Source organism: Brachyistius frenatus, unplaced genomic scaffold, assembly GCF_029030835.1.
Source record: "Brachyistius frenatus isolate BFR_SWC_R1_liver_20210118 unplaced genomic scaffold, ASM2903083v1 Contig_78, whole genome shotgun sequence".
NCBI classification, from domain to species: domain Eukaryota; kingdom Metazoa; phylum Chordata; class Actinopteri; family Embiotocidae; genus Brachyistius; species Brachyistius frenatus.
The window spans coordinates 288,900-315,814 of NW_027210677.1; the positions used below are offsets into that span (position 1 = coordinate 288,900).

Below are 26,915 nucleotides of genomic sequence, written 5' to 3' on the forward strand. Positions count from 1 at the left end.
CTTTGTGCCCGTGTAGAGATGGCTCACTGCTGTGCAACTTGTTATTTTCATCAAGTAGTCAATAACAGGCCCTTTATCGAATAGCTAATTATGAAGGCCAAGGCCTCAGCCTGAAGAGAAATGTATCGTCTGAGTCGACGAGGACCACAAGAGATATAAATGCTGACTGTAAACGCTCATACTCTGAGCCTTTTACTCTGTAACCACATGATGTTGGTGCATTGTTAAAATGCTCCTCTTGTACAAGATTAATCAACTGCTGATTAAACCTTTTAACGGTCTCCTCTGTCTAAAAGTCAACAAAAAACTCTTTTGACACATTTCCTTTTGAGTTGCCCTTTGTATTTTTGTGGTAAGCCAACTGGGTTGAATTTGTTGTGAATATTTTCACCCACGGCCCCTGCGGTGAGGTCCCTGCACTTGTAAAGTACTTGCATGTAAAGTACTAGGACACCATTTTAAGTTGCACCATTGCCTCCTGTGAGGATTGGTGAGTATGTGGTAGCACCCCTGGGCGCTCCTCAGCATGGACTGCCTCTCCATAAGTGGCCTGTTTTCGGCATTTTGAGGTATTTTTCCAGTCACTTTAATGCATTTTATTTTGTATTCCCTCTTTTAGTGCTAAGTGCAATAAATACTTTCAATTTCCTCTCAGGTTCGGAAGTTCCTCTCGTTAATATTCTTTCCTGAAGGCCCTGCCGAGTTGAATATTTTATCTCAATAAAACATTTGATTTGCTAAAAAATGCATCTCTCTTGCTTCAGTAACGAGTCTGTGTACCTCATCAGCAATTCTCCAGAACCGTACTCAAGATATATGTAAAAAGCATTCCCTGCAATTCCCCAGGTGGCGCTGTCCGTCTCGTCTCCATCCCCACCTCCCCTTGCTCTCACCACATAATTCAAGTTATTGCTTCCCCCGTCTTGCTCATTACGGTGTTGCTCTTCTTCTGCACCTTGCAGGAATATCTTGGATCTTAAAGATTGCACCTTATAAAGTTAAATAATGAAATGGCAAAATAAAACGTTGTTTTGTTGTCCTTGTGTATAAAAAAAGAACTGGAATCAAACACCAACCGTTGCAAAGACAGGCCGGCCCTGTAATGTCTCCAGTGTGCTGCAGGGAAGCTACTGTGCAAAAGATACACTGCTATTATACAGCTATAACTAGTTTTCTACCCAAGAATCATAAAACACAACCTAATAGTCTGTCAAATTGTAAGCGTAAGGATATTTTGCAATGTATTTGACTTAGGATATTAAAAGCTGTTTCACTATGAAGGCTTATTAGAATGGTCTTTGTTTTTATCAAATTTAAACAGACATATGATCGGGCCGCTGGCCAAAACGAGCCTACCTCATCATTTAGAAACTGGCTGGTATTTTACAAACTTGAAGGAGTAGCTCCATGTCCGGGGAAAACTCACAATTTAGTTTTAAAATTCATGAAAACTTACTGAACAATGTCGAAAACCCGTCACCAAGCTGATAACAAGCGTCACTTCTGAACGACGCGGCAGGCCGCTGGCGGGACAGCGCGCACGCGCGTCACGTGCCTCCGGCCGTTGTCATGACAACCGTAATCGAGGAGAAGCACGCACGCACTCACCGAGCTAGTTGAGCATCTCTCCGGTGTTTGACGCCCCGTTTCAAACAAAGACTTCAACAAACTGGTCCAGGAACGCAGAACCATGTCGGACATCGGCTCTGATGAGTTCGAAGAAGAACACAACAAACACGGAGTGAGACTGGAGTCAACTTGTTATTTACGCTGGTTGAAATAACCAAAACCATGCCGAAGCTAACATGAGCACGTTTCTTTCATGAACCGGTGAGTTCGTGTTGTGTGCTGACGTGGTGACGGTTGTGTCTAAAGAAAGAAACTTTGGGTTTGTTTATTTGACCGGAGCAGGAGTATGAAGGGGACAGGAATGAAGCAGGGGAGAGGCACGGAGTCGGGAAAGCTGTCCTGCCAAACGGAGACGTTTATCAGGGAGAGTATCAGAACGGGAAAAGACACGGACAGGTAGGTAGAGATATATATACATATATCTCTATATCTATAGAGATATAGATAGATATATCTATAGATATCTATATATATGTTTTCTCCAACAGGGGACTTATCACTTTAAAAACAGGGCAAAATACGTAGGAGACTACAGCCATAACATGAAACACGGACAGGGCACCTTCTACTATCCAGATGGGTCCAAATATGAAGGTACAAAAAAAGCTACTTTACTGAAACTGAGGTTTTTTTGGGGGGCATATTAAAGTCTGCCTATTAAAATGTATTTTCACAATTCAAGGTTGTTTAAACTTAATGAGTTGACACTTTTCGTTGCCTCGCTTTGCCTTTCAGGGATGTGGGTCGAGGGCTCGAGACAAGGTCACGGCATCTACTCCTACCCCAACAACGACACGTATGATGGAGAGTGGCTGGGAAGCATGAGGTACATCTATACATTCAACAAGCACAAGTGGGAGATGTTTTCAGTTTTTCAGTTTTGAGAGCAGACGTCGCTCTGCTGGGTTGGAACCAAATCTGTGATCTGAGCAGCGACCCTCGGCTACCCAGTGAGTGTGGACAGCATTAAATGACTTCATTTCAGCAGACGATGGGCCCTTAATACGTGCTGGAGCCAGAGTAGTCAGTGAAATGCCGTAAAACAGCAGTTACATGTAACACGTTTTAATTTATTTAGCCCAGTTTTATCCCCAAATTATCAAACTACTTCTGACATATGTTGAAACTACAGAAACAGCTGGTGTCGTGTGATTGACAGGCACGGTCAGGGCGTTTACCACCACCACCAAACGGGCTCAAAGCAGAAGGGCGCATGGGTGAACGGCAAGATGGAGTCAGCTGGAGAGTACATCCACTCTAACCACATTTACAAGGGGAACTTTGTCAACAATAATGTAAGTTCAGTGATGAATGGCAACATATTCAATATCATCTGCTGCAGCCTGAGTACTGTGGAAGATGGACAACGATTGTCTAAATCATGTTCTGATTCATTTATACGAGGCGAGAACTGCCTTTGTCCCAGAAGAAGATGACTTAGTGAAATTCAACACCGAATACAAGAAGATTAGTTAAATTGCGACTCTCTTTACATCAATTTGGAAGTCTGTTTGTGTTCATTTCTTCCCAGTTTTATTGGTGAAGCTTTCAGTTTCAGAATTAATCCATACCTGTCATAAGGATAACAGAACTTTTGATTGTTTGTTTTTTTTAAAGATTATTCTTGGGCATGTTGTGCCTTTATTTGATAGATCTGCACCCTGACTTGAGATTGTTGATTTTGAACGTGGTAGAGAAGGTAAGGAGGGGATTAAGACTCCCATGTTTTCAACTTCACGTCATCAAACAACTTCCTGTGTTGCTCAATACTTTTCACTGGCCGAGTCAAACAAACAAATTTGATGCAAAGGTTGGTTACGTTTATTCAGAAGCATCATATGGCTTTCTAACAAGACTGCCCTAATATTAGTGTTTAATTACCTTTAACAACAGAGTTTGGCTGACGTGTGACGTCACTGTTTGCTGGCTTTTGTCGACACTTCTGTACCTATATGCTTCTCCATCCAAGTTAAATCCAATTATAGAAACGTGACCATAATTAGACGATCGGACCAGTTGTTAACTCTTACTTTGAAAAGAAATCAAAGTGAATAATAAAATGACATTATCAACTTTACATTTTAGAATGTGCAATGCTCATTTTTAGATTTTACCCCCCAAATAAAGAGTTAGTTTATCTGGCTCCGCTGTTAACTTACAACCTGTCTGATCGCCTCAAGTTTACTTTAAATAATAGAATTTATACTATTTCTTTGCTCTTTTCTTGTTGTATTTTTACCTTGTTTTGCAGCCGAATGGCCCGGGGAAGTACGTGTTCGACATCGGCTGCGAGCAGCACGGAGAATATCAAGCAGAGGAGGTAGTTCAACATCAACACGATTCACCTGTTTCCACTGTGGCGTAAACACAAACAAACAAACAAACAAACAAACAAAAAAAAAACAAAGTGAGAATTTCCTTCTGTCTCGGTGGCTGTACGGTAAACGTGATCTTCGTCAGGACGAAGAGACGCACAACAAATAACTGACAACTCTTAAACCTCCAGCCGGTGGACGCGGAGCAGAACGCCGAACACGTCAAAGCGCAGAAGTCTCCTTACCCGGGGTCCCGGGAGGGTTACACCCTCGGGCCCTCAGGAGGAGCAGACGAGGTGCCGCCGCTGCTTCCCTACACGACTGCTGACGCTGTGTCTTTCCTACCAGTTGCACAGATCGCTCCCTCGCATCAGTGTGTTGCATGATCTCGGGGTGTTTTTGTTGTTGTTGTTGTTTTTTTTTAAACATTGACGCTCTTTTCAGTGCACGCGCTTGCCTGCGATTGCATGTTAAACGCACGATTGCGATCGGTCGTCTCGAGTGTTTGCGCGTTGGCGACTTGCAGTGAGCCTGGAGTTCGCAGATGTTTTCACGCTTGGCGTCGCTCCACAGACGGACACGCTGCTCTTCGTGAAAACATCGATTCTCCACGGTAACGTGCGCGCGCTCCGCTCGCAGCACACGTCCAAGCTTTTGTCCCGTTCTGTGCAGGACCGAGTTGAGGGGGAGTGGGGCGAGTTGGCCCCTGCCACCGTCCTGAAGTGGATTCCCAAGTGCATCACCGGCCCGACGCCGCAGACCCCCAACGAAGAGACTTCAAGTGAACTCCAGTCGTCAGGTGGAGAGTCGTAGGCAGGATTTTAGAAATACTGTCCCACAGCAGAGACCGTTCCTCCCAAGATGTCCTCGTCTTGCCACCAACCAATCTTTGGACAATTTATTTAGAAAAAAATTCACATATGACATTTTGTTGAATTCATTTTATGGTTAGATTATATTTGCTGTAAATTGTTTCTCCCTATACATTTCCATTTGCCTTATTAAGTTTTTGTATTTGAAATGACATAATGTTAAAATCAGCCTTAAAAAGCCCCGCTGCCATTAAAGGAGTCGACACATACCTTCCAATACAATACACAAGTGCAGTATGTGGCAGAATGAAACATTTTGTGACCACAGTGTGCTGTGTTGTAGTTTAAATGTCATTCCTTCAACGCTGAAACACAGGTAAGGAGTCCTGAGTCTGAGACAAAGACAAAGGTAAGGAATTAATACGTCAGCTTTTGTGTTTTGTGTTGTTAGCTGGTGAAAAAGGAAACCGTTTCAGCAGATAGACAGAACAGGAAACTAAGCAGTGTGATGAACCCTGCAGCTTTCATCATTTGGTTAAAAGGCAAAGCAACATGCATTTATGAATATAATCTGTTTAGTTTCCATGTGTGACGCTGTTGTGGAAATAAATGGCTGTAAACTGGAAATGTGCAAGACTGTACTGTATGTAATGTAAAGCAGACGCTGCCCCTCTGTGTCAGAGTGGAACAACATTTGTGTTCATGAGTGATGAGGGAAACTGCATCCTAAAAAACATGGAACTAGAAGAGCAAAGCTTCAAATGAAGTAAGTGCTGACAATAAGCATGTGAGAGGGTGCACTATTTGGCAGAGCTGATTTAGGAGCTGTTGAGAAATCCATTCTACTTTTGTTTTTCAGCAAAGGAGAAATAACCTGAAGGGCTGACTGGACATTAAAGATGGGTTTTTTTTAACCTCCATGCCTAGAACATGGAGGTTAACAAAATCAACAACCCCAGGGTCAAGCAAGAAAAACTATTTTCTTAAAAACATTTATTTTAAAGTTAAAACAATAATTTTAAGCGTGCAGCAAGTGATACAAAGGGGATTGCTAAAGGAATTTTAAAAAGACAAAAAAGAGGTCAAAAACAAATTAGCTTTGTATTTGTATTTATTTTCTGTTGTTTTAAATAAATATATACATTTAGGGAATATACACTGTGCACTAAGTGGTAGGCTACTCCTCTGTGGCCCTGTATGTAGACACGGTAGGTGAATCAGTGTTTCTCCCTAGTCCCTACAAAAAGAAACACCTGTTTTATGTTTGGTTGGATAAAATGTATGAAGCATTTAAAATGATACATGTCGGACTTTATTGGTCAAGTAAAACGTTGTGGTAATAACCCAACTGGTCCACAGCCTGTGACCCTCGGCATGCATCCTGTTTATGAAAAAGGTGTCAAACATTTCCGTTGGGAACGTAAGTTAAGCGTTAATAAAAGAGTGTTTATTTTGTGGTAAATTGGTCAAATCTCCATCGTATTCCGTCAGCGTCTCTTGCAGCCTTATTTTGAAGGGTGCGGCCGGAAGTGGTTTTATTGTTTCGTTCTTGTACCACAGCAGTACCGGTGGACGGCGTCTGCTGCTGTCATGCAGGGGGACGACGGAGACAATGGAGGGAGTTGAGTGCGTTACGTTGCGGCTGGATGTCATGTGAATGTTGTCGACGGGACACCGGCACCGTGTAGGTTAGCGTTACTGTTCCGGCTCCACCGGTAGTTAGAAGAGCAGCACTCTGACATTAGTGACCGGAGACAACACCGGGAATGGACGACTGTCCTCAACAACCGCCGCTGTTTACTTTCGGCGTGATAGCCGACATCCAGTACGCAGACATCGACGACGGATACAACTACACCCGGACGAGGAAGCGCTACTACCGGAGCGCTCTGCAGCTGCTGAGAAATGCCCAGGACGGCTGGTCCGAGGCGGCCGTCAAGCCAGAGTTCATCCTCCAGCTGGGAGACGTTATCGACGGCTTTAACAAGGGCCTCGGCGCCTCCGAGCGGGCTCTGGACACGGTGCTGAGGGAGTTCAGCTCCAGCCCGGTGGAGGTGCACCATGTGTGGGGCAACCACGAGTTCTATAACTTCAGCAGGAGCGCGCTGCTGCGTTCAAAGCTCAACAGCACACTGCACGCCGGCCGGAGCCCGAGCGGCGCCCCGGCGAACTGCGACATCTACGCCTACACCTTCAGCCCGTTTCCCGGGTTTACGTTTGTCGTGCTGGACGCTTATGACGTGAGCCTGCTGGGCAGAGAGGAGTGCAGCGAAGAGTACGTCAATGCCATGAATTGGATAAAGGAGTACAACGGCAACGACGACCTCAACTGCCCCCCAGGTATACTACTCAGCATTTTATTTGAATATCATTTATACTATTTTTATGTTCATATTTTGAACAATGTGATTAATTAGCAGGTGTTTATTTTTATTTTATTTTATTAGTGTCTGATACAAAGGCAAGACTAGATGTACCTATATTTCTTTTAAAAGAAACAACTGCTGTGGAAAACTGATGAAATGATGTGGTGTCACTCTGAGGAAGCATTGACAAGTGCCCTGTGAACAAAACAAAAATATGATTTACATGTATTGTCTCTGACCAAAATAGTATGTAATTGCATATTTTTCATGACATCTACCTTGCAGTCTCCTTTTCTTCCGTTGCTACAGTGTGAGCTCGCACAATGCAAGCAGAACAGAGACCCACTTGTAAAAACATTGGTCCATGGTGTTGCTAGTAAACAACTCGTGTAACAACTCAAGTGCTAATATTTACCTGGCCGTTGTGAAAGTGGTGCTGGGCCAAAAGTAAAATCCCAAACTGGTTTAAACCACTTTCAGATTGTCTCCTGGCCACATCAGACTGAGGAAAGATCAAAAACCGTTGTACTTTGAATTGTCTAGTGTGGACTAGATTAACATGGAGACATTAAGGTCCATTTCTTTTACCCCTAGTTCCTGGCTCGACTTAACTCACTTTTAGTGACAGGTACTTTTCTGGATTTCGCTTTCCACCCCTCAACGTGGTGTTGAGTGGTGGAAACTAATGTGATGTCAACCTGTACGGCACACACACAAACAGTGGGGGGGGGGTACACACACACACACACACACACACACACACACACACACACACACACACACACACACACACACACACACACACGAACAGTGGGGGGGGGGTATACACACACACACGAACAGTGGGACACACACACACACACACACACACACACGAACAGTGGGTGGATACACACACACACACACGAACAGTGGGACACACACACACACACACACACACACACACACACACGAACAGTGGGGGGGATACACACACACACACACACACACACACGAACAGTGGGGGGTACACACACACACACACACACAGTGTGTGTGGGGGGGGGGTACACACACACGAACACACACACACACACGAACAGTGGGACACACACACACACACACACACACACACACGAACAGTGGGTGGATACACACACACACACACGAACAGTGGGACACACACACACACACACACACACACACGAACAGTGGGTGGATACACACACACACACACACGAACAGTGGGACACACACACACACACGAACAGTGGAGGGGATACACACACACACACGAACAGTGGGGGGGATACACACACACACACACACACACACGAACAGTGGGGGGGTACACACACACACACACACACGAACAGTGTGTGTGGGGGGGGGGGGTACACACACACGAACACACACACACACACACACGAACAGTGTGTGTGTGGTACACACACACGAACAGTGGGGGGGTACACACACACACACACACGAACAGTGTGTGTGGGGGGGGTACACACACACGAACAGTGGGGGGGCACACACACACAAACAGTGGAGGGGATACGCACACACATGAACAGTGAGGGGTGGGAGGGTGGGGGGGTTACACACCTCCACAAGAGACCGCAGCGCCTGGTTTTGCAGGTTGGCATTAATAGTCCAGGGAATAACAAAATTCCTTGTTTGGTTTGTGCAGGACGTCCCGTGACTCAAAAAGGGTCACTGATGTGTGTTCATTTTAAGTTGACATGCCTTGCCCAAAGGCACACTGTCAGTTTGGCAGCAGTTTTAAAGAGGCGACACCATTTCTTCAGAGCTCTCTGCGCTGATTTCAGCATCACAGTTTGCAGATTAAGACTCACGACAGATCTACTTCGTTTCAAACATTCACTCCATTCATTCATTTACATTTAGAGATTTCACTGACTTCAGGCTGAACCGGTTGTGTGTTGTGTTGTTGTTTCAGTGTTGGAGGGCCTCCAGCAGAGGTTCACAATGTTCAACGGTGGGTTCAGTAAGGACCAGCTGGACTGGCTCCACTCTGTGCTGTCGTCTGCTGATGAGAAACGGGAGAGAGTCACTATTGTCAGTAAGTAAAACCTGTCGCAGCAGGTTGGGGACGGTATGTCCGTTTCATGATTCACACGTTCACAATGCTAACACGTGTTTTGCTTCTTTTTTTTTTTTTTTTTTTTTTTTTTGCAAAGAGTTTCAGCCGTTACGAGACAGGCCGGGCTGGGGCTAGCTGGTTAGCATGCTAACCTCAGGAGACATATTCTGCAACACAATACACAGACTTCTTTCACAACATGTCAACATTGCTATTTCTTCACTTTCTGTGGATCATTTTAGTTGATTTTGAATATTTTAAAACGAATAATCTGACTATTGCCCCTTTAAGGTTCTTGCCGAGCTATGTATGTGATATTGTATTCTTGTACAATATATAGTGTTATGTATGGTCAAGTTAACTGTTTGGAAATGTTTGTGTTTGTTATAAAGTGTAACTTTTTATACCCCTTAGAAGTTGATTAACAATCAGTGGATTGATGAATTGCATATCTTTGGCGTTTCAGCGCTTCGGTTTGGTGTTATTGATCGGACAATATGGAGAATTTGCAACAAGCAGGGACATCCGTGACAAATTTCCCAGAAATCCATCCGATATTTGTCGAAGTATTTCACTCTTAAAAACAAACTGAACTCGTTACAGCCCAAAAAACCCCACACGTGCTGCTCTTCGGTGATCTCAGTGTTTTTGTTTCCCAGGTCACCTGCCCGTCCATCCCTACTCCACGGCGCCGATTTGCCTGGCGTGGAACTACGACGAGCTCCTGGCGGTGATACGCTCCCACGGCTGCGTGGTGTGTTACATGGCCGGACACGACCACGACGGCGGATATCACCGGCCCAAAGACACGGGAGTGCACTACCTGACGCTGGAGGGGGTGATCGAGACGCCGCCCGACGGCGACGCGTTCGGCACCGTCTCCGTCTACAAGGACAGGATGGTGCTGAAAGGTCGCGGCAGGGTCGCCGACCGAGTGCTTATGTTTCCGTGACGCCGAAATCGCACCGTGACAACACGTTGTAATCAAAGAATCACAGTTTTTCAATTGTGTCTAAAAACAGAAGGCTTCAGCTTCCTGTCCAAACTGAACCGTGTGTTCATCCAGCGAAAGCGACGGGGGACAAATTCCACGGTTGGTTTGAAGTAAACCGATCACATTGGGTATCTTCCAGAGTTTCTTTGCACATTAACGTTGGTATAAACTTCACTTTTTGTGGTTCCTTGAACTGGAGGTAGTTTTACCTGGAAAGTAGCACAATTTTAACAAAACTTCTGCAAAAGAAACTTTTAGAATTTGTTTTCTTTGCTCACCAACGTGTCCGCCTGAGCCTGATGTAGAAGGGTTTTCAAAGTGGGTTGACAAATGTGCATCAAACGGGCGTTAAATTTAGTGCTTAACAAATTAACCTCGATTTAGCTCAACTCTGCTGAAACCTTTCATTAACTTCAGATAAAGGCTGGAATGTATCGTTGCTGTGGATTTTGTCCCCACTTGCACTGAAAGCACATCGGGGAAAGAGATTGTTTAACGGATACTATAACCTAATAAAGAATTTAAACCTTCGTGGATGGACTTTAGGCATCTTGTCCTTTTGAAATGCAGAAATGACTGAACCTGTGGAGACTGTGAAGTATTTTCTAGACTGGAAAACTTAGAGGATGTTTGATACATTCTCTGAAGAAGTCACTTTACAGGAAGTAGATGTACCTGCATTTACCTTCCCTACCTTAAAAAAGGGCTTTACATGTTATTCTTTTCTGAAAAAAAGTGAGAAACAATGAACTATTTAAGTTATTGCTATCAGACGACTTCAGTAATGGAAGCAGCATAAGTTTCCGCTGTTTTAGTTTTGCTGAAAGGCAGAGCTGAGAACACTTTACGAATGCAGTACCTCAACATTATTTATTGCACTTTTGAGTTTTTATTTTTTTTAAATTGTAACAAAGTGTGAATTATATCTGATACCCTAGTTTTGTTGTAATCTGAAGGTTAAATGATGGAATCTGCATATTTATATGCACATGTTTTAAGAAAGAAGTGGTTTTCTATTGGAATTGTTGCCTTTTTGCATGTTGCATATTACACATAACTGATGTACTCCTACGCACGTTTGCTGGGAGCTGAATTCTGCAATGTAAAGAGAAATTTGATGAGTGCCGTGTATTGCTTTATTGTGCAGTTTTCAGTTTTCAGGTGATAAGTTGAGCACAAGCTCCGTGCAGATCTGTTTGGTTTACACTGTAAAGTGATGACATCAACAATAAAATACATACTACCACCTCTACATCAGGACGACTTTCACATCTGTGCCAGTTGAATGATATGTTCACTCCCTGGCAACATATGATGCATTCAGCTCATGTGGAAAACTGGTAGAACCAGCTTTCCTAGATCCAACCTGAGTTCACTACACCCGCTCACCTTTATGGAAAATCTAGCTGCACCTCAGGCATGTCATCATCAAACATACCTCTCTATGAGGCCTAATATCTATTTCGTTATAGAATCATTTCCAGATGGAGCACCTGAACACTGATCAGAAGGATTGAATTTAGAGAAATGCACTATAATGACTTGTGGAGAAAAAAATGTACTGACTTTGTATTTCATGGCAGAAGTTTAATGGGAGTCTCTGGAGCCAGAGCCATTTTGGGTCCAGCACCAAGCAGCCACTAGTGTTACTGCACTTTAAGGCACTTCCACAAGTTCTCAGTGCCGTGTCCTCATATTTCTCTTGGGATTACTAATATAATTTATTATGTATTAAACCACTGAACACAATTCAAGTGTAGGATTCCTCTCAAAACACCTCAACAATGTATGCAAGGGACAAAGCTTCTGCAAGCTTCTATTTTCTTAAATCTCACATACAATATGAATTGGAAATTGCAGTAAATACGAAAATACAAACACGTGTGTGTAGACTGTGTCTATCTGCACACGTTACAAACATGTCACACATTGTGAAGCAGTGATTTGCTGTATTTCCGACGGTCCCTGAAGGCAGCAGCGGCACAGACGTGGCCGTGGTGCAGCTGCTGCGTTCAAGTGGCGCAGTGTCCCGTCCGGAGGCAGACAAGGCGAAGTTTCACTCTGCATTGCAGCCTGAGCGCTGCTGCCGGAATCCAACACAACAATGGCGACTCCCAGTCCTAACAGCAACTCCACAGGCTCCAACAACCGCAGCAACATCGTTGGATCCGCGTCGCACCAGTTTCACCAGCAGACACAGAGCAGCAGCATGCAAGGTAGGCGGCGACGGCCTCTGGTCCATAGTTTCCATTTCAACCGGAGACACTGGAGTTAGTAGGAAAAGGTATCTTGTAGCTTCCCAGAAGCAGAAACACTGTGGTCAAGGGGGACTCAATAATGTAACATTTCCGGTTAAATGTTTCAAAATAAAATACGTACGTAGTCCATAAGACTTAGTCATTTGATGTTGACCAGATTAATAAAGCCATTTTAAATGCCCTGTTTGTATAGCATACATAAAATATATATTTATACGTATACTTCTACTAAATATAGCTAGGGTTGTCCTTGAATTCTGCCTGTATTTCACATGGAGTAAATGACTCACTTCCATACTATTGGCAAACACAGGTTAGTCCAATTTAGTAGTCAGGCACTAGTTGTACACGTTTCAGTGCAAACATGAGAAACAAAATGTAAACATGTTGACAACCTACAGTTGTTTAGTATTGTCCCGTGCAAAGTCTTTATTGCCAAATTTCAAAACGGTTCCCCGTAGTGTACTTAGCCGGTGCACTTTTATTTTGAAGGCCACACTCGGTCATTTCCGCTCCCGATCTCGCTCGTCTTTGCGGAGCTTCCAGTAGCTTGTTCGTTACTTCACGGCTACCAGAGTTAGCAGCGGCGGCGGTGTCGTCGCTGCCGTGAAGCCGCTGGAGCCGCTGGAGCTGACGGAGCCGCAGGCCGACAGCGGCTCCGTCAGCTCGGTTCATTCCTTCAGTTTGACTCTCAGCTTTTCAGCTCCGACTCAGAAGCGTCGCGTTGTGAAGAATCACTGTTATGAGCGCAAAGGCTGCTACCGGGATCAGCAGGGCCTTCGCTGAAGTGTCCCCCCCTCCACCCTCACCTCCACCCAAACCAGGCCACCGTTTCAGTGCACCGCAGTCAGGGACAAAGACATCCCGATGATACTATGAATATAGATGAGGTTGTCTCTGAATGCTTCACATCGTGTTGAAATGGTCCCGTGCTGCCGTCACGGAGCTCCGTGTCGTGGACTGTCCCGTCAGCCCGCTTCAAAACGTGCCATCATAAAGAAATCCCGTCGGTGTCTAACAACCACCACCGGAACAAAACGCACCATGTTGTTAACGTGTACATGTTTGGCTCGGTTGATTGTTTTGGCTGTGCAACCCAGCCCTTTGAGCCCACACACACGACATCCATTATCGGACGGGAAGTCGCGCCTGCACGAGCCTCGATTAGGTGGTTTTTATTATTTTTTTTATTTTTTTTATTTTTTTTTTTTTTTACTATTTCAGGAACAAATTTCGATAAGAAGCTGTGAGCAAGAATAACATCTGCTCATGATACAAACAGGGGGGGAGCATAGAGTCGCCCAATGGCTACCGAGGCGGAGTCTGTGATATTTAAAGATGGGTCTCAATTTGCATTGTTAAACATAAACTTTTGCTAGATGAAATCCATTAGATGTATTGGATATGAACTGGTGTCCAGGTGCCGTAGTCTCGGAAAAACACGCAGAGCCCGTCGGGCAGGGACGTGTCCGATAATGGATGTGTTGATGCTTTTCTATTGATCGACTCCCAGAAGCCTTAACTTAATAAACATAGCAGCACTTGTCAAGTATCCGGTGCTCAACTGATCTGAGATGCATTTTTTCTGACACTGTGGCAGATGTCTAGTATCAAATGTTTTATCTAAACCTTACAGAAACCAACACCTGCTGGAGATGTCAAAATGAAACAGGTATTCACACTTTTTTTCTTCTTTTTTTTCCAAGGTTTCAGTCTGCTGTTGGAGGAAATTGTATATATTGTTTGTTTAGGCCTTTTTGGTAAAGGATTTCCTTGAAATGTTCCCTATCCATCCCCCTCTGTTGTCATCTGTTTGTTTCAAAATGTTTGTTTTTTTTCATTTTCATTTTTTTTGGTTAAACCTGCATATTTATCCACAAATCTGCATGTTTTTAAATCCGGTTTCCACATCAGCACATCAGCGCGACCTGATGTAGACATAGTAGACAGACCCCGTTTGATGAGACACCATCGAGCAAACCTCCGTTAGAACGTGGCAGCTGTAGTGGCACATGCCAGCAGGCTACTGTTAACCTCTGATGTGCCACTACTGTTTTATGCTGGCTTATCCTGGCATACATTATACAAATAAAAATGTGAGTCGTGTCCCACTGGCATATATATATCACTTCTCACTTTGCATTATGCCACTTTATAGTATCTTACTGCTGTTGGATATACTTTACTGTTTATAAGTAGTATCATTTACCACCTAAAATAAGAATGGCGTACCAGTTTTTAATCCTGGAAGTTTTGTTTGTTTGTTTATTGTGAAATATTCCTGAAATGAAAACTGCAGGGGGTGACACTGAACCCAGTCAATCAAAAAAAAAAAAAAAAATCATTTTAATGCATTCTGCTATTGGGCTACTATTGATTAAACCGGTTAAAATGGATCTATTCTTAACTCTGATGGGAATACAGTGCAATTAAAAAACACATCTATTTACACATAAGGTTGCGTGGCGTTGCACTAAACCAAACCCACCAAAATATGGCGCTTCTTTTGACTAAAGCACTCTCTCAGTAACCTGCCCTGTATTCCACTTTCAGCGATGACTCGGACTGGGATGGCGCTTTTGTCAATAACGACCCATTCGCACATAAACGAGCCCGAAGAAAATGTAGTAAAATGTTTTTTCTTTACTTCAGGGTTTCAGATAAGCCTGTCTGGAGTGTCCCAAAGTAAGCATTAGACCTGCACACAAAGCACACCGACCTCTACTCTCTGTGGACACACCTCAGTAGTCTAAAGTGGTTTCCTTCCCTCGGTGGTGTTTCATTGAGCCACGCTTTATTGTCCAATTGTTGGCTGAAGACCTGGCCGAGTGACCGGTCTGCTTTGTAACTGAGCTTCAGATTCTTGTTATGTGTTCATGTATGATTGGATACAACAGGTGAGAGGAAGCCACTGTATACTACTGAAACAGCCTGTGTGGTGCTCTGGTATTTGGGGAATCTGTCCACTGTTCACTGCTATTTACTGTCACACAGATTCAGTTATGGTCAACAAAGATTCCTTCGCGTCGGGGCTTGAAGGTTAAAGGATCTGTTTACACTGGAGAGCTGGTCGGACAGGGCATGGCAAAGAGGACTCAACACTTACACTCAGCACTTCTAATAATGCCCTAAACCTTATGACCAACTGTATTGTCGAGATCCAACCTCATACACACAGGTGACTGTAAATAATCCTGAGCCTCCAGTGGTGCTTTAAAATAAGTGAACTCTTGGGGAATTTGTTATGCTACTGTATAAGTATGGCTTAAAACATAATCAGATTTCCATTTAAACGTAGCTAAAGAGAACCGAATTAAAAAAGTACCAAACAAAAATTAAACTTGGTTGTTATTTATTGAGGAAAATTATCCAATATTACAAATCTACGAGTGGTGAAATAACGTGAACCATTGTTTTCTGTATCAGATGTGCCCCTTGTGCAGTATTAACAGCAACTAAATGTTTCCTGTAACTGTTCAGTCCTGCACATCGGTTTAGAGGAATTTTAGCCCATTCCTGAGTAAAGAACAACTTCAACTCTGGGATGGTGGTCGGTTCTTCACAGGAACTGCTCGCTTTAGGTCCTTCCACAATATTTCTATTGGATTGAGGTCAGGACGTCGACGTAGGTGTCCTGACATTGTCCTTTAGAATTTGTTGTTATAATTCAGAATTCATCGTTTCATTAATGATGGTAAGCTGTTCTGGCCCAGATGCAGAAAAATAGGCCAAAAACCATGCTACTACCACCACCATGCTTCACAGGTGGGAAAGGTTATTATGCTGGAAAGCATTATTTTCTGTAACACTGCTCATTTAAACCAAAAAGTTATTTTCCTGTCTCGTACCCCCTTAACACATTTTTCCAACAGACTTCTAACTCTATAATCTTCATTGAACTGCAGACAGGGAAATATTATTTTTAGAGAGCAGTGGCTCTCTGCTCGTAACCCTGTCGTGTACACCACTGTTGTTCAGTGTTCTCCTGATGGTGGACTCACGAACATTAACATTAGTCAGTGTGAGAGAGGTGTTTGGTTGCTTACAAGTTACTCCGGGTTCCAGTCGGACTTTGCAGATGAAACTCTTCAGAGATGGTTTTGTAACTTTTATCAGGTTGACGACCATCGACAACTCTTTTTCTGACCTCCTAAGGAATCTCCTTTTTACGTTTCTTTTAAACATGTTGTAAAGGTCCGACTTTAACAGATCCCTGTTGTTCAAATGAATCGGGTCGCCCACTCATACCTGGTTCCATCCTTCATTCATTCCATCGACTGAAAGCACCTGACTCTAAAGCCACCTTCAAATTAACTGCGAGCCGTTAAGGCTGACAAACATTTGCCACTCAGATATGTAATATTAGCTAATCATTTTTGTTTGTTTTTATATAATCACTAATATTTTGATCTCATTTGTTTCCTTGGGTTCTCTTCATCTACTTTTAGGACTCATATTACAGGTCATATTTATGCAGAGATAAATACATTTCTGAAGGGTTCCTAAACTTTCAAACACCGCTGTATTTAGTTCTTACAGTTGAATTTAATCAGACTTGAATCCATCTTCAATCTGAACGAAGTGCTGTTTCAGTGTTGGGTCACTTTGATATCTGAAGGGAGCGGTTCAGGTTCGAATTGGACATTTTGATAAAGGTTATCAAGGGAAATGTTTTGAACAGGGATTCCCAATGTTGGCATCCGGCTTATTGCACTGCAAATTATCCTCGTAACTTGCACACGTGCTGCGTGTAATTTGTTTTGGAAGCTAAAAGAGTGGCTGCAGTACACGTCTCTGAGCATTGGGAACCCCTGTACAATGTGGGCACTTTGCTTGTGTTCAGAATGCATTTTGTGTTCCCTCTGATCTTGAAAAAAAAAAAAAGCTTGAGATAACCCCAGAGGTTGATGCCACATCTGTTTTTATCTCACAAGTCTCTATTAGTCAGATGAAATTACACAATGCACAATAATGTGCTGAAATTTGGATATTATAAAAATGTTTGTGGCATACATTTCTTAATTCTGTTCAATATGGACATGAAGGCTTATCTCAAGCGTACACAGACACGTTACCGAGGTAAGACGAGCATTTGATCCCACTGCGTATCCTCTGTGTTCACCAGCTGTCTGAACCGACGGTGTGGCGTGCATGTTGTGGCAATCTGGATCTGTTCCTCTCTTTTTTTCCCCCGCCAGGTAAACGTAAAGCTCTGAAGCTGAACTTCGCCAACCCTCCAGTCAAACCGGCCTCCAGGCTCCCGCTCCATCCAACGGCTCCGTCTTTCCAGAACCCGCACATGTGAGTCGAGGCGTTCGGGGTCGGACGCCAGCGGAAACCGCGTTGTCAATTTTTGGGGGGCTTCAGATTTCACGCCAGAGCCAGTTTTAATATAATTTATGAATGGGAGATTTATTATAGAGTTTGACAATTACAGAAGCCTCGAATAACTTAAAGGCATCGTGGGGAATAATGCTTCAATTAACATTTTCCTAATCAGAACATCACTGAGGGCCTGCATTTCCTTCCTCATAAAACATTTGCAGAGCTGATTTTTTTGTTGAAAAGTTGGACATTGTTTACATCCACGTTTGCTTGCTAGCAGTCTTCTTTCTTGCCTTTGTTGGCACAATGCTGTATTTTTTCCATGAAATTCACCGTTGGGGATTTGACCCCTGAAAGCTGGTATGATGTGATATTGACCTCTACAGCGTTCCGGTCAGAGAACATACAGTCTTTACTGTACGAAGTCTGGCAGTGCTGTTATCTAGTTTATGAAATAAACACAGAAAACATATAGTCAGCATTAACCAAAGGCATTCATGAAACATATTGTGACCTACATAACTCTTATACACCAATCATTTATTGTGACAACAACTGCTATTACTATAGTATCACCTGGAAACCATAATAACTGTAGACTCACAGTTAGAGCCACGTTAGCCAATTAGCTCAACGTCAGGCTAATATCTAATATAATTGAGCAAAATGCTCACTGAAATGCACTTAAAAGCATAAATACAGAGAGAAAACGAATCAATTTCGTCACATAAGTCCCACATTAACAGTGCTGCAACATTACATCATCAGTGACTCGGCATGACGGCACCGGAGGCAGAAACGAGCGGTGAAACAGGACATCAAAACAAGACTTCAAAATACGAGCGTCTTGACATAATGTCTCTGTTCATGAAGAATTCCCAACATTACCTGTCGTGGAATAATGGAAAACCATCACCAGGAATGTGTTTAACAGCACATGTGCTCGTCTTTGTTGGTTTGCAAACAAAGCGGGGGCCCACCCTTAGAACCAGTGTTTCATTGCACAACAAAACTCCACAGAACACCTTCAGTGTCAGAAACTCAATAGTAAAGGAGAAATATATTTAAAAGATGACAAAATAGAAATAATGTCCAAATTTGACCCACTCGTCAAATTCAACAAGACAAACTCTGATTACAATGCCACTTTCTGGAACCTTGAAACGTTCACTCAATTGCGATTCAATATTTGATCACGTCCGTATGCATCGATAATGCGTGTTGGTCTGATGGCTCCAACACTTGTCTTTTTCTGTATCTTCCTCCTCCTTTCTCCTCTGTATCTCTCACACATGCTGTCCGATCCCGTCCTCCCCAGAGAGCGTCTACGGACGCACAGCATCGAGTCGTCGGGGAAGCTGAAGATCTCGCCGGAGCAGCACTGCGACTTCACCGCCGAGGATCTGCGCGACCTCGGGGAGATCGGTCGCGGTGCGTACGGCTCCGTCAACAAGATGGTCCACAAACCCACCGGCAAGATCATGGCTGTCAAGGTGACCTGTGATATGTGTGACTCTCATACTAACAGACGCCCGCAGAGGGAGTTCGCTTCACCTACAACTGAGTTTCCAAAACTCATCAGACCGAGTCAAATTTCACACGTACCTCTTCCCTCTGCAGATAACAACAGTTTTATCAGAAAACAAAATCTGTGATTTACCCACGCGACAGCTTCAAAAAGGCCAAATAACAACTAGGGCTGTTACAATCGTTCAACTTTAGTTTACAATTAATTGTCATACATTAATTGCGATTAACAATCTAATTGTCTTCTTTTGTTTAGTTGCCCAACACAGTCGTTCATACTGACCCATGTGTGCAGTGGCTACAAATTATCAGACTTTTACTGCAACATGCCACAAAACTGATAATGTGCACAACAGGTTATTATATGTTAATTTATATATATATATATATATATATGTTACATTTTCTGAAGCTTTTGTGCACAGTGTGACATTCTTTGAGACATTTAGCTTTTATATGTTTTAGCAACATAAAAAAAAAAAATTCCATTCCTCTCCTTCAAGTAAGCTTTCCATACTGATGCACAAACTGAAACTATAACAGCATTTAATCTTACTTTGTGATGTGATAATGAGGGCTTGATTCCACCAGTGGGAATTTCAAAGGTGTGGAAAGCGTTGATCAGAAATGTCCATGTGTGTTTTGTGTCCCTCAGAGGATTCGCTCCACTGTGGATGAGAAGGAGCAGAAGCAGCTGCTGATGGATCTGGATGTGGTGATGAGGAGTAGTGACTGTCCCTACATTGTTCAGTTCTACGGCGCCCTCTTCAGAGAGGTGTGGAAACCCGGCGCTGACTTCACTGCATCATTTAAACGTCCTGTCTGCGGTCTCTCGAAGACTTGTTACGTGAACTTTTGAAGGACACTGATCTTTCTCTCTGTGTTTCAGGGGGACTGTTGGATTTGTATGGAACTTATGTCTACCTCATTAGACAAATTCTACAAATATGTATATTGTGCATTAGATGACGTCATTCCAGAGGAAATATTAGGCAAAATAACATTAGCAGTAAGCAATTATTTCCTGTTTTCCTCAAAACATTTCACGTTTTCACATGCATAGCATCAGAAAATGACCACCTTTCATTTTGTCTTCAACAGACCGTTAAAGCACTGAACCACTTAAAAGAAAACTTGAAAATAATTCACAGAGGTGAGTTTTTATTGTGTTATTTTTTTGTCTTTTGTCATTTGCTTTTGCCCCAGTTCCATTCATGAAACTCCAAATGTGATCGTTCTTTTCCGTCTCTGTAGACATCAAACCTTCCAACATTCTAATGGACCGGAGGGGTAATATCAAGCTATGTGACTTCGGCATCAGCGGTCAGCTGGTGGACTCCATAGCCAAGACCAGAGACGCCGGCTGCAGGCCTTACATGGCGGTAAGCAATAAAAGGCAATGACTGAGAAATGTTTAGCCACCAAATTGTGAAGGAACCTGATATCCTCATATTCAGATATCAGGAACCCGCATCACAAACGATACCTCGTGGACTGTATTTTTCATGCGTCTGACTTACTGAAAGCTGCAGAGTTTCCTTTTAGCTACTTAAGAGCTTTGGAAGAATACAATATGATTTTAGGTAATCCAATCAGGAAAAGACAGGGAGTTAATTAGCTCTTTCTTGAACCCTTAAATACTTACCTTAGGGCTTTAACAACCCAGCGCTATATCACACCATGTCCTTTTGATTTCATTCACTTAAGGGATTGTTTTCTAATGTTTTCTCTACAAAGTTTTTGGGGTTTGTAGAAACCTAAGGTATGTTGGAGTGGTACTTTTTTAATAGGGGGTGGATGCTTGACCATGTTTGACCTCATGATGGTGCTGTGCGTCACTGTTACCATGAATAGATTCATACACAATGATGAAGAAGCACAATACAACATGTTGCTGTAACAGTAACATGATTGTGCAGCACCCGGGTTACAGGTTCAATGCAGAGCTGCATTTTCTTCGCCGTGAATAACAGTCTGCGAACTCGGCTCGTATTAGCGTTTGCACAGCCGCTCTGAAAGGCGGACTAATCAGCGACCTACTGTCGGTGGTTAACCGCGTTTGTCCCGCCCCTCCTTCACTGTGATTGGACGGCTGGCGACAGTGACGAGCGCAGCATTAATATTTTTCAACTCTCACTGACCGGATAAAAAAATCGCAGAACGTTCAGTTTTCACGGCAGAATAAATGGTCAGCACCTTGCCACGCTGCTGTTGTTCATTAAAACTATTGAAAAATCCGTGAACATTATTTACGGAGTGAAAATGGGACTGGTTCGCACCAGGATAGCATCACCCTTGAGATTGTTTTTTTTTTTGATGAGAACACCTCTGGCACTTAATGTCTACAGTTTAAAGTTCAAAATTGAGCTATCATGACGATGCACCATACGTGACTCGAACAAGAGTTGATGCGAGTCGACTCTTTTGCAGTTTTAGGGATTTATTGCATTGTAGACTCAGACGTCCTCATGAAAGAGGCAAACAAAAAAACTGTCCTGTGGGGGTCAATCAAGTATCAGTGTCACAGAATATTTTCCTTTGTGTATTTTCAGCCTGAAAGGATAGACCCCAGTGCTTCCAGACAAGGCTATGATGTCCGGTCTGATGTGTGGAGTTTGGGAATCACTCTGGTAAGACAAATAATGTCGTCAGCTTTTGTCATGAAACCTTACCTGTATTATGTCTGGAGCTGTTGCTGTTGAAAGGAAAACCAACTCTGTCTGAACCATCACACGTCCCTGTTTGTGTTTGTTTTCAGTATGAGCTGGCCACAGGAAGGTTTCCTTACCCCAAGTGGAATAGTGTTTTCGACCAGCTGACTCAGGTGGTGAAAGGAGAGCCGCCGCAGCTCAGCAACTCAGAGGAGAGGCAGTTTTCTCCCAAGTTCATCAACTTTGTTAACCTATGGTAAGCACCATGACATACAATAGAAACAGTCCACATCTGTTTGGTTTTGCCGATTAGCTTCATTTTTACACTCCACAAAAAAATATTTTCAGTGGCAGCGAGATATTAAGTAAAGGGTCCTGGGCCTTCAGGGACCACCAGCATTTGACACGTGGCCTCTAATCATGCGGATCCAGATGCACGTATAATCTGAATACTTCCACGCTGCTCCCGGTTTTATAATTTGTTCTTTTTTTCTGTCCAGCCTTACAAAGGATGAATCAAAAAGGCCAAAGTACAAGGAGCTTCTGGTGAGTCACAACACTAATTATCTTAGAACTCATTCTCTGTTGTTCAGTCATAGAAGCACAATACCAGCTAAAAAAAAAAAAAGAAATGGAGGTTGAGCATATGACAGTAGGATAATGTCTGAGAAAGAGCATTAAGATCAGGTGACAAAGCAGTTCCCACTGCTTGCAGCCACATTGGTGCATAGGTTCTTCTTTCTTTTTTTTTTCTCCTGATAATCACGGTAAAATGACCACAAACAACCACAACACAGTTGGACCTGGAGTTTTTAGGATTCTTGGAAGTCTGGTGCCCTGTAGTCGTTGCCAGCTTTGCCAAGCTTGTTCTAAATTGTTTTAAAATCCCTTTTTCTGTCCAGCATATAACCATTAAGAAAATTTAAAAATGTGATAAAAACACAAAATATATTTTCATTCTGACATCAAATGAATTCTTCCCTTTATGAACTAACTGACTTTTGGCAAAGAAAATTCCTCAGTTCTTAGACTCAAACAACAAGCTGCACTTAACAATATTTTCACATGAACAAAGGGTCACATGATCACGTGCAATTTAAACGTGGTTTCTCAGTGACAAACCAACAGGGAATTCTCACTAAACCCAACCTTTCCCGCTCCAGAAGCTTTTCGCCCATTTTGACTGTTTTTACTCTCCTCCTGGTGAGATCAGCAGAAAGCAACTATTATATCATTGTTGTGTTGTCAACCAAAAAAAGAATTGTAGTTTAGACTTACGCACAGGTAAGCATATTCTGCTTCATGACATGTTAGCTTTAGCTCAGAATGGTATTTTTTTTGGCTACCTCTAAACTTTGTGTATGTTAAATAGATGTAAATACATATGTGGTACTATTGATCTTATTGTACCGGCATCCAGTTACTCATATATTTTAGGATTTCTGCCAGGCCTATTCAACCAGCGGCCCGCGGGCCAGATAGGGCCCTTTTGAATTTTCCTATGTCCCACAAGAGGCGGCCTGAAAATCAGCTGGGCAAGTGTGATATGATGAATAAAATGAAGGTGCATCTCTGAGCTTCTTTAAAACATCTGAACCATAAACATTAGAGGACGTAAGCAAATAGGTCACAGATGATCTATGTGGGTAACCTTGGCAATAGGATAGCATTGGAATGGGTACGGTCAGGGAAACCCTAAGTGTGTGTGTGTGTGTGTGTGTGTGTGTGTGTGTGTGTGTGTGTGTGTGTGTGTGTGTGTGTGTGTGTGTGTGTGTGTGTGTGTGTGTGTGTGTGTGTGTGTGTGTGTGTGTGTGTGTGTGTGTGTGTGTGTGAGATCGACTGCAACAGGATTATACTTGCTCCACATCTACCATCCGCTCAGTCAAGCCTCACATTACACTCAAAAAAGAAAACTTGTGTTAGCTTAGCCAACAATAAGCTTCAAAATGTTTCTTCGAAGCTAAAAAGAAGTTGATTGTGAAAATCAGAGCGACTGGACTGATTTTACTTTGACAGCCACAACAAGTAATAAACTGGTGTGTCTGTTGTGAAATGAATGCGTTGCTATCTATGAACCGTAAGAGTTGGCCACTTGTTATTGAGTTTGAATAGACCTGTTTAATTTCCAATTAGCCAGCTAACTCGGGAATAACTCTGACTTCAGTGTGGAACAAATCGAGCTGAAACTCTGTCTCCCCCCCAGAAACACTCCTTCATTCTGATGTATGAAGAGCGCTTCGTGGACGTCGCCAGTTACGTGTGTCGCATTCTGGATCAGATTCCCGCCTCTCCCATCTCACTTATGTATGTTGACTGACAGATTTATGCCAGGAAGGGTGCGTTTGTGTGTGTGTGTGTGTGTGTGTGTGGGGGGGGGGGGTCACCCATAACGCAGTGGGTGGGACACTAAGCTTTGTGATGCGACGCTTGAAATCTTAGCCCTCAGAGTTACGTTGGATCATTCGTTTGTTCACCCGTTCCAAAGAACAAAGGAACTAAGTCCAAATTGCCCGGTGCAATGACATGAATATAGATAAGCAAACCTTTCCACCTCCCATCGCCTCATTTCCAAACCTAAAATATTATCATCCATCTTCAGCCAGAAAAACTTGAAGACATAACATTGTCTTCGTAAAATGCAATGCATCTTTTTATGTGAGGAAAAAAAATGGAATAGAGTATACATATATGGAATATATATACTTGAACTCGTACAAAAATACAGAATCTACCAAATAACATGTTAAACAGTGATGTATGAACAAAAACTATCCACCCAATGATTGTACATTGTAGACTGTATGTGTGCATATGTGTTCTCGCCTCTGAATTGTTGACACGTAGAGATGTATGCTGATCGACCTACTGTCTAAACACACACTCGTTTTCACGCAGTTTGTTGTGAGCACCTTCACTCGCGGCGAACGAAAGAGTATGCAAAAGTGTTTCTCTCCGGAAAGCTCATGGATTTCGGTAGCGTGGCTTTACTTCTCTTCTTTTCTTTCTGAATATGCAATCTGTAAGAGGTTGTCTCGACACGGGATCGGGACAATTGACATTTCTCGCGTCTAATGCCGGCCTCAGTCTGTACCTCTTGACTGTTCTGATTATGTTTGAGTCACAGAGCGAAGCATCTGGTTTCTGAAAGATAATTCCCTCTGATGGTCTTGTTGAACTGCAAAAACAACAACTTGTGGCTGCGGAGCGAAAGAAACTGAATTGTCCTGCACATGCGGACTCGCAGAGAGCACTTCGCTAAAAAGTAAAGCCTGCTTGCTAAAATGCTTCCTACACAGATCGTTGCTAATAAAATCCAAAATATGTAGAAATGACAAATAAATTAGCTTATTTGTACAGCACAAAAGTGTGGATATTTTATGAATGAAAATAACATTATAATACCTAAATATACCTGATAATAAAACTTCTGGTTCACATTGTACAAATCGAAGAAGAGGTGTCACTTCTAGCTAACGGTACATTTACATTTAGTCAGAACTGCAGAAGCAATTTAAAAGTCGTTTATCTTTTTTTTTTTTTTTTTTTTTGTGCTGCAAATAAAAAAATGTTGTTTCAGATGAACAGTCCCATCACTCAGCCTGCTCGCTAAATGTGTCTTACAAAGAAAAAAAGGGTAAAGCCTTAAAGATTCATGAGCGTAGCGGATAAGGACATTTTGGTGATTGAGCCGAGTCGACCTATAATTTTGCTTGTTTTGTGCAACACTAATCCTAAATAAGAAAATAACGTTAGAATACTTAAATATCAGTATGATAAAATTGTGAATAGAACTTATGGTTCACATTTTACAAATTCAACAAGTTGTGTCACATTTAGCCACATTAAGTTACAACAGAAGAAGCAGGTTCAAAATCCTTTTTTAATGTACTGCAAATAAAATATTTTTTGATCCAGCCGGACAGAAGAATCTTTGAAGAAAGTACTTTAGAGGTGTGAAACGACCTTGTGGAATTTTTTGGACGTTGTCTTTTCAATATTTCTCAGAAAAAAATATATAGTTTTGTGACTAAAACTAAACGACAGCACAAGAGGCACAAACTGGAGCTAATTCAATGCTACACTGCCTGATGTAAAGTTATTTTAGGATATTGTGTCCACTGGTGTAAATGTATATGTATATAGAACATCTAATCTGCTGTTCCTGGCAGGTTCTGCTCAACAGTTAAAGCTCAGTCCTAAACACCTTTGAACAAATAAGGCGGGGAGGACGTGGTGCTGGCTGCAGAAGGAAAGTCTTTTGGTTTGAGAGTGAGCTTTAATCCTGCTCGGCAGCCTGTCATCGCACTGTACAGTTAAACTGCTCATCCACGCTGATCACAGACCCATGCTGCCATACAAAGGCAAGCGGCAGTAACTACATTCAGAGGTCCTATCAGGGGTTTCCTGTAAAGAAGAAAAAAATGATAACTGTAAATGCTGCTAAATCACAAACTATCCACTTCCGTACCAACCACACAGCTGTCAGGAGAGGATCACTCATCACATAGTTACTGCTCTTTGACCCTAAAGGTCACCCTGGACTCTGCATGTTCCTCCGGGACTCGGCATGTGTCTCCGGCTTGCACTGATGATCGAATGTTTCCATGCCAAATCGTGTATTACACTCAGGTACATCTCCGTCGTCCAGAAAGCGTCGCCTCACCCGTCTTCCTTCATCAGCCCTGACGTGGTGCTAGAGTTTTACCATACTGGAGTGGAAGAAGGTGATAGGGAGGCCACAACTTTTGAGATTATCGAGATCCACCTGTTGTCATTCCTTCTCAGAAAGCCACGTCTACCAGGTGGGGTCACTCACCCGCAGAATGGGAAAGACAAACATCACACTACTTGGGAGTTAGCTATGTAACCAAACTGTCTGTGTAGATGGTGATCCTTCAACACTGGGACACTGTAGAGCCCCGTCGTGGAATAAATGCTTAAAATGGAAA

At 42.9% G+C, this 26,915-nt stretch overlaps 3 protein-coding genes across 7 annotated transcripts; all 3 read left to right on the plus strand.

Annotated features, from left to right (window-relative positions):
- Nucleotides 1-1,625: 1,625 nt before the first annotated feature.
- rsph1 (radial spoke head component 1) lies at nt 1,626-5,377 on the plus strand. 2 transcript variants are annotated; one of them, XM_069708757.1, is made up of 8 exons: nt 1,626-1,741; nt 1,912-2,025; nt 2,118-2,223; nt 2,365-2,455; nt 2,789-2,924; nt 3,881-3,949; nt 4,136-4,240; nt 4,617-5,377. In XM_069708757.1, exons 1-8 carry the CDS (start codon nt 1,691-1,693, stop codon nt 4,755-4,757), a joined length of 813 nt encoding a protein of 270 aa, XP_069564858.1. In that variant the 5' UTR covers nt 1,626-1,690; the 3' UTR covers nt 4,758-5,377. The 2 variants fall into 2 exon arrangements, with proteins under 2 accessions (XP_069564858.1, XP_069564859.1); XM_069708758.1 differs by lacking the exon at nt 4,136-4,240.
- Nucleotides 5,378-6,319: 942 nt separating this feature from the next.
- adprm (ADP-ribose/CDP-alcohol diphosphatase, manganese-dependent) lies at nt 6,320-11,457 on the plus strand. Its single transcript, XM_069708832.1, has 3 exons — nt 6,320-7,096; nt 9,068-9,190; nt 9,871-11,457. Exons 1-3 carry the CDS (start codon nt 6,523-6,525, stop codon nt 10,161-10,163), a joined length of 990 nt encoding a protein of 329 aa, XP_069564933.1. The 5' UTR covers nt 6,320-6,522; the 3' UTR covers nt 10,164-11,457.
- Nucleotides 11,458-12,200: 743 nt separating this feature from the next.
- Nucleotides 12,201-26,915, plus strand: map2k4b (mitogen-activated protein kinase kinase 4b). 4 transcript variants are annotated; one of them, XM_069708803.1, is made up of 13 exons: nt 12,201-12,421; nt 14,100-14,135; nt 15,116-15,148; nt 17,662-17,764; nt 19,107-19,281; nt 19,971-20,090; nt 20,205-20,324; nt 20,417-20,468; nt 20,570-20,697; nt 21,868-21,945; nt 22,074-22,222; nt 22,467-22,512; nt 24,170-26,915. In XM_069708803.1, the coding sequence occupies exons 1-13, from the start codon at nt 12,310-12,312 to the stop codon at nt 24,281-24,283; spliced, it is 1,266 nt and encodes a 421-aa protein (XP_069564904.1). In that variant the 5' UTR covers nt 12,201-12,309; the 3' UTR covers nt 24,284-26,915. The 4 variants fall into 4 exon arrangements, with proteins under 4 accessions (XP_069564904.1, XP_069564905.1, XP_069564906.1 ...); XM_069708804.1 differs by lacking the exon at nt 15,116-15,148 and having other exon boundaries at nt 12,202-12,421; XM_069708805.1 differs by lacking the exon at nt 14,100-14,135 and having other exon boundaries at nt 12,202-12,421.

Bases quoted from the DNA above. Each gene is read 5' to 3' on its own strand.
- rsph1 (XM_069708757.1), top strand. From the start codon at position 1,691: ATGTCGGACATCGGCTCTGATGAGTTCGAAGAAGAACACAACAAACAC. The intron at 1,742-1,911 runs GTGAGACTGGAG...TGACCGGAGCAG, and splicing joins AAGAACACAACAAACACGGA to GAGTATGAAGGGGACAGGAA. The intron at 2,925-3,880 runs GTAAGTTCAGTG...CTTGTTTTGCAG, and splicing joins GGAACTTTGTCAACAATAAT to CCGAATGGCCCGGGGAAGTA.
- adprm (XM_069708832.1), top strand. From the start codon at position 6,523: ATGGACGACTGTCCTCAACAACCGCCGCTGTTTACTTTCGGCGTGATA. The intron at 7,097-9,067 runs GTATACTACTCA...TTGTTGTTTCAG, and splicing joins CGACCTCAACTGCCCCCCAG to TGTTGGAGGGCCTCCAGCAG. The intron at 9,191-9,870 runs GTAAGTAAAACC...TTTGTTTCCCAG, and splicing joins GGAGAGAGTCACTATTGTCA to GTCACCTGCCCGTCCATCCC.
- map2k4b (XM_069708803.1), top strand. From the start codon at position 12,310: ATGGCGACTCCCAGTCCTAACAGCAACTCCACAGGCTCCAACAACCGC. The intron at 12,422-14,099 runs GTAGGCGGCGAC...TAAACCTTACAG, and splicing joins ACAGAGCAGCAGCATGCAAG to AAACCAACACCTGCTGGAGA. The intron at 22,223-22,466 runs GTAAGCACCATG...TTTTCTGTCCAG, and splicing joins ATCAACTTTGTTAACCTATG to CCTTACAAAGGATGAATCAA.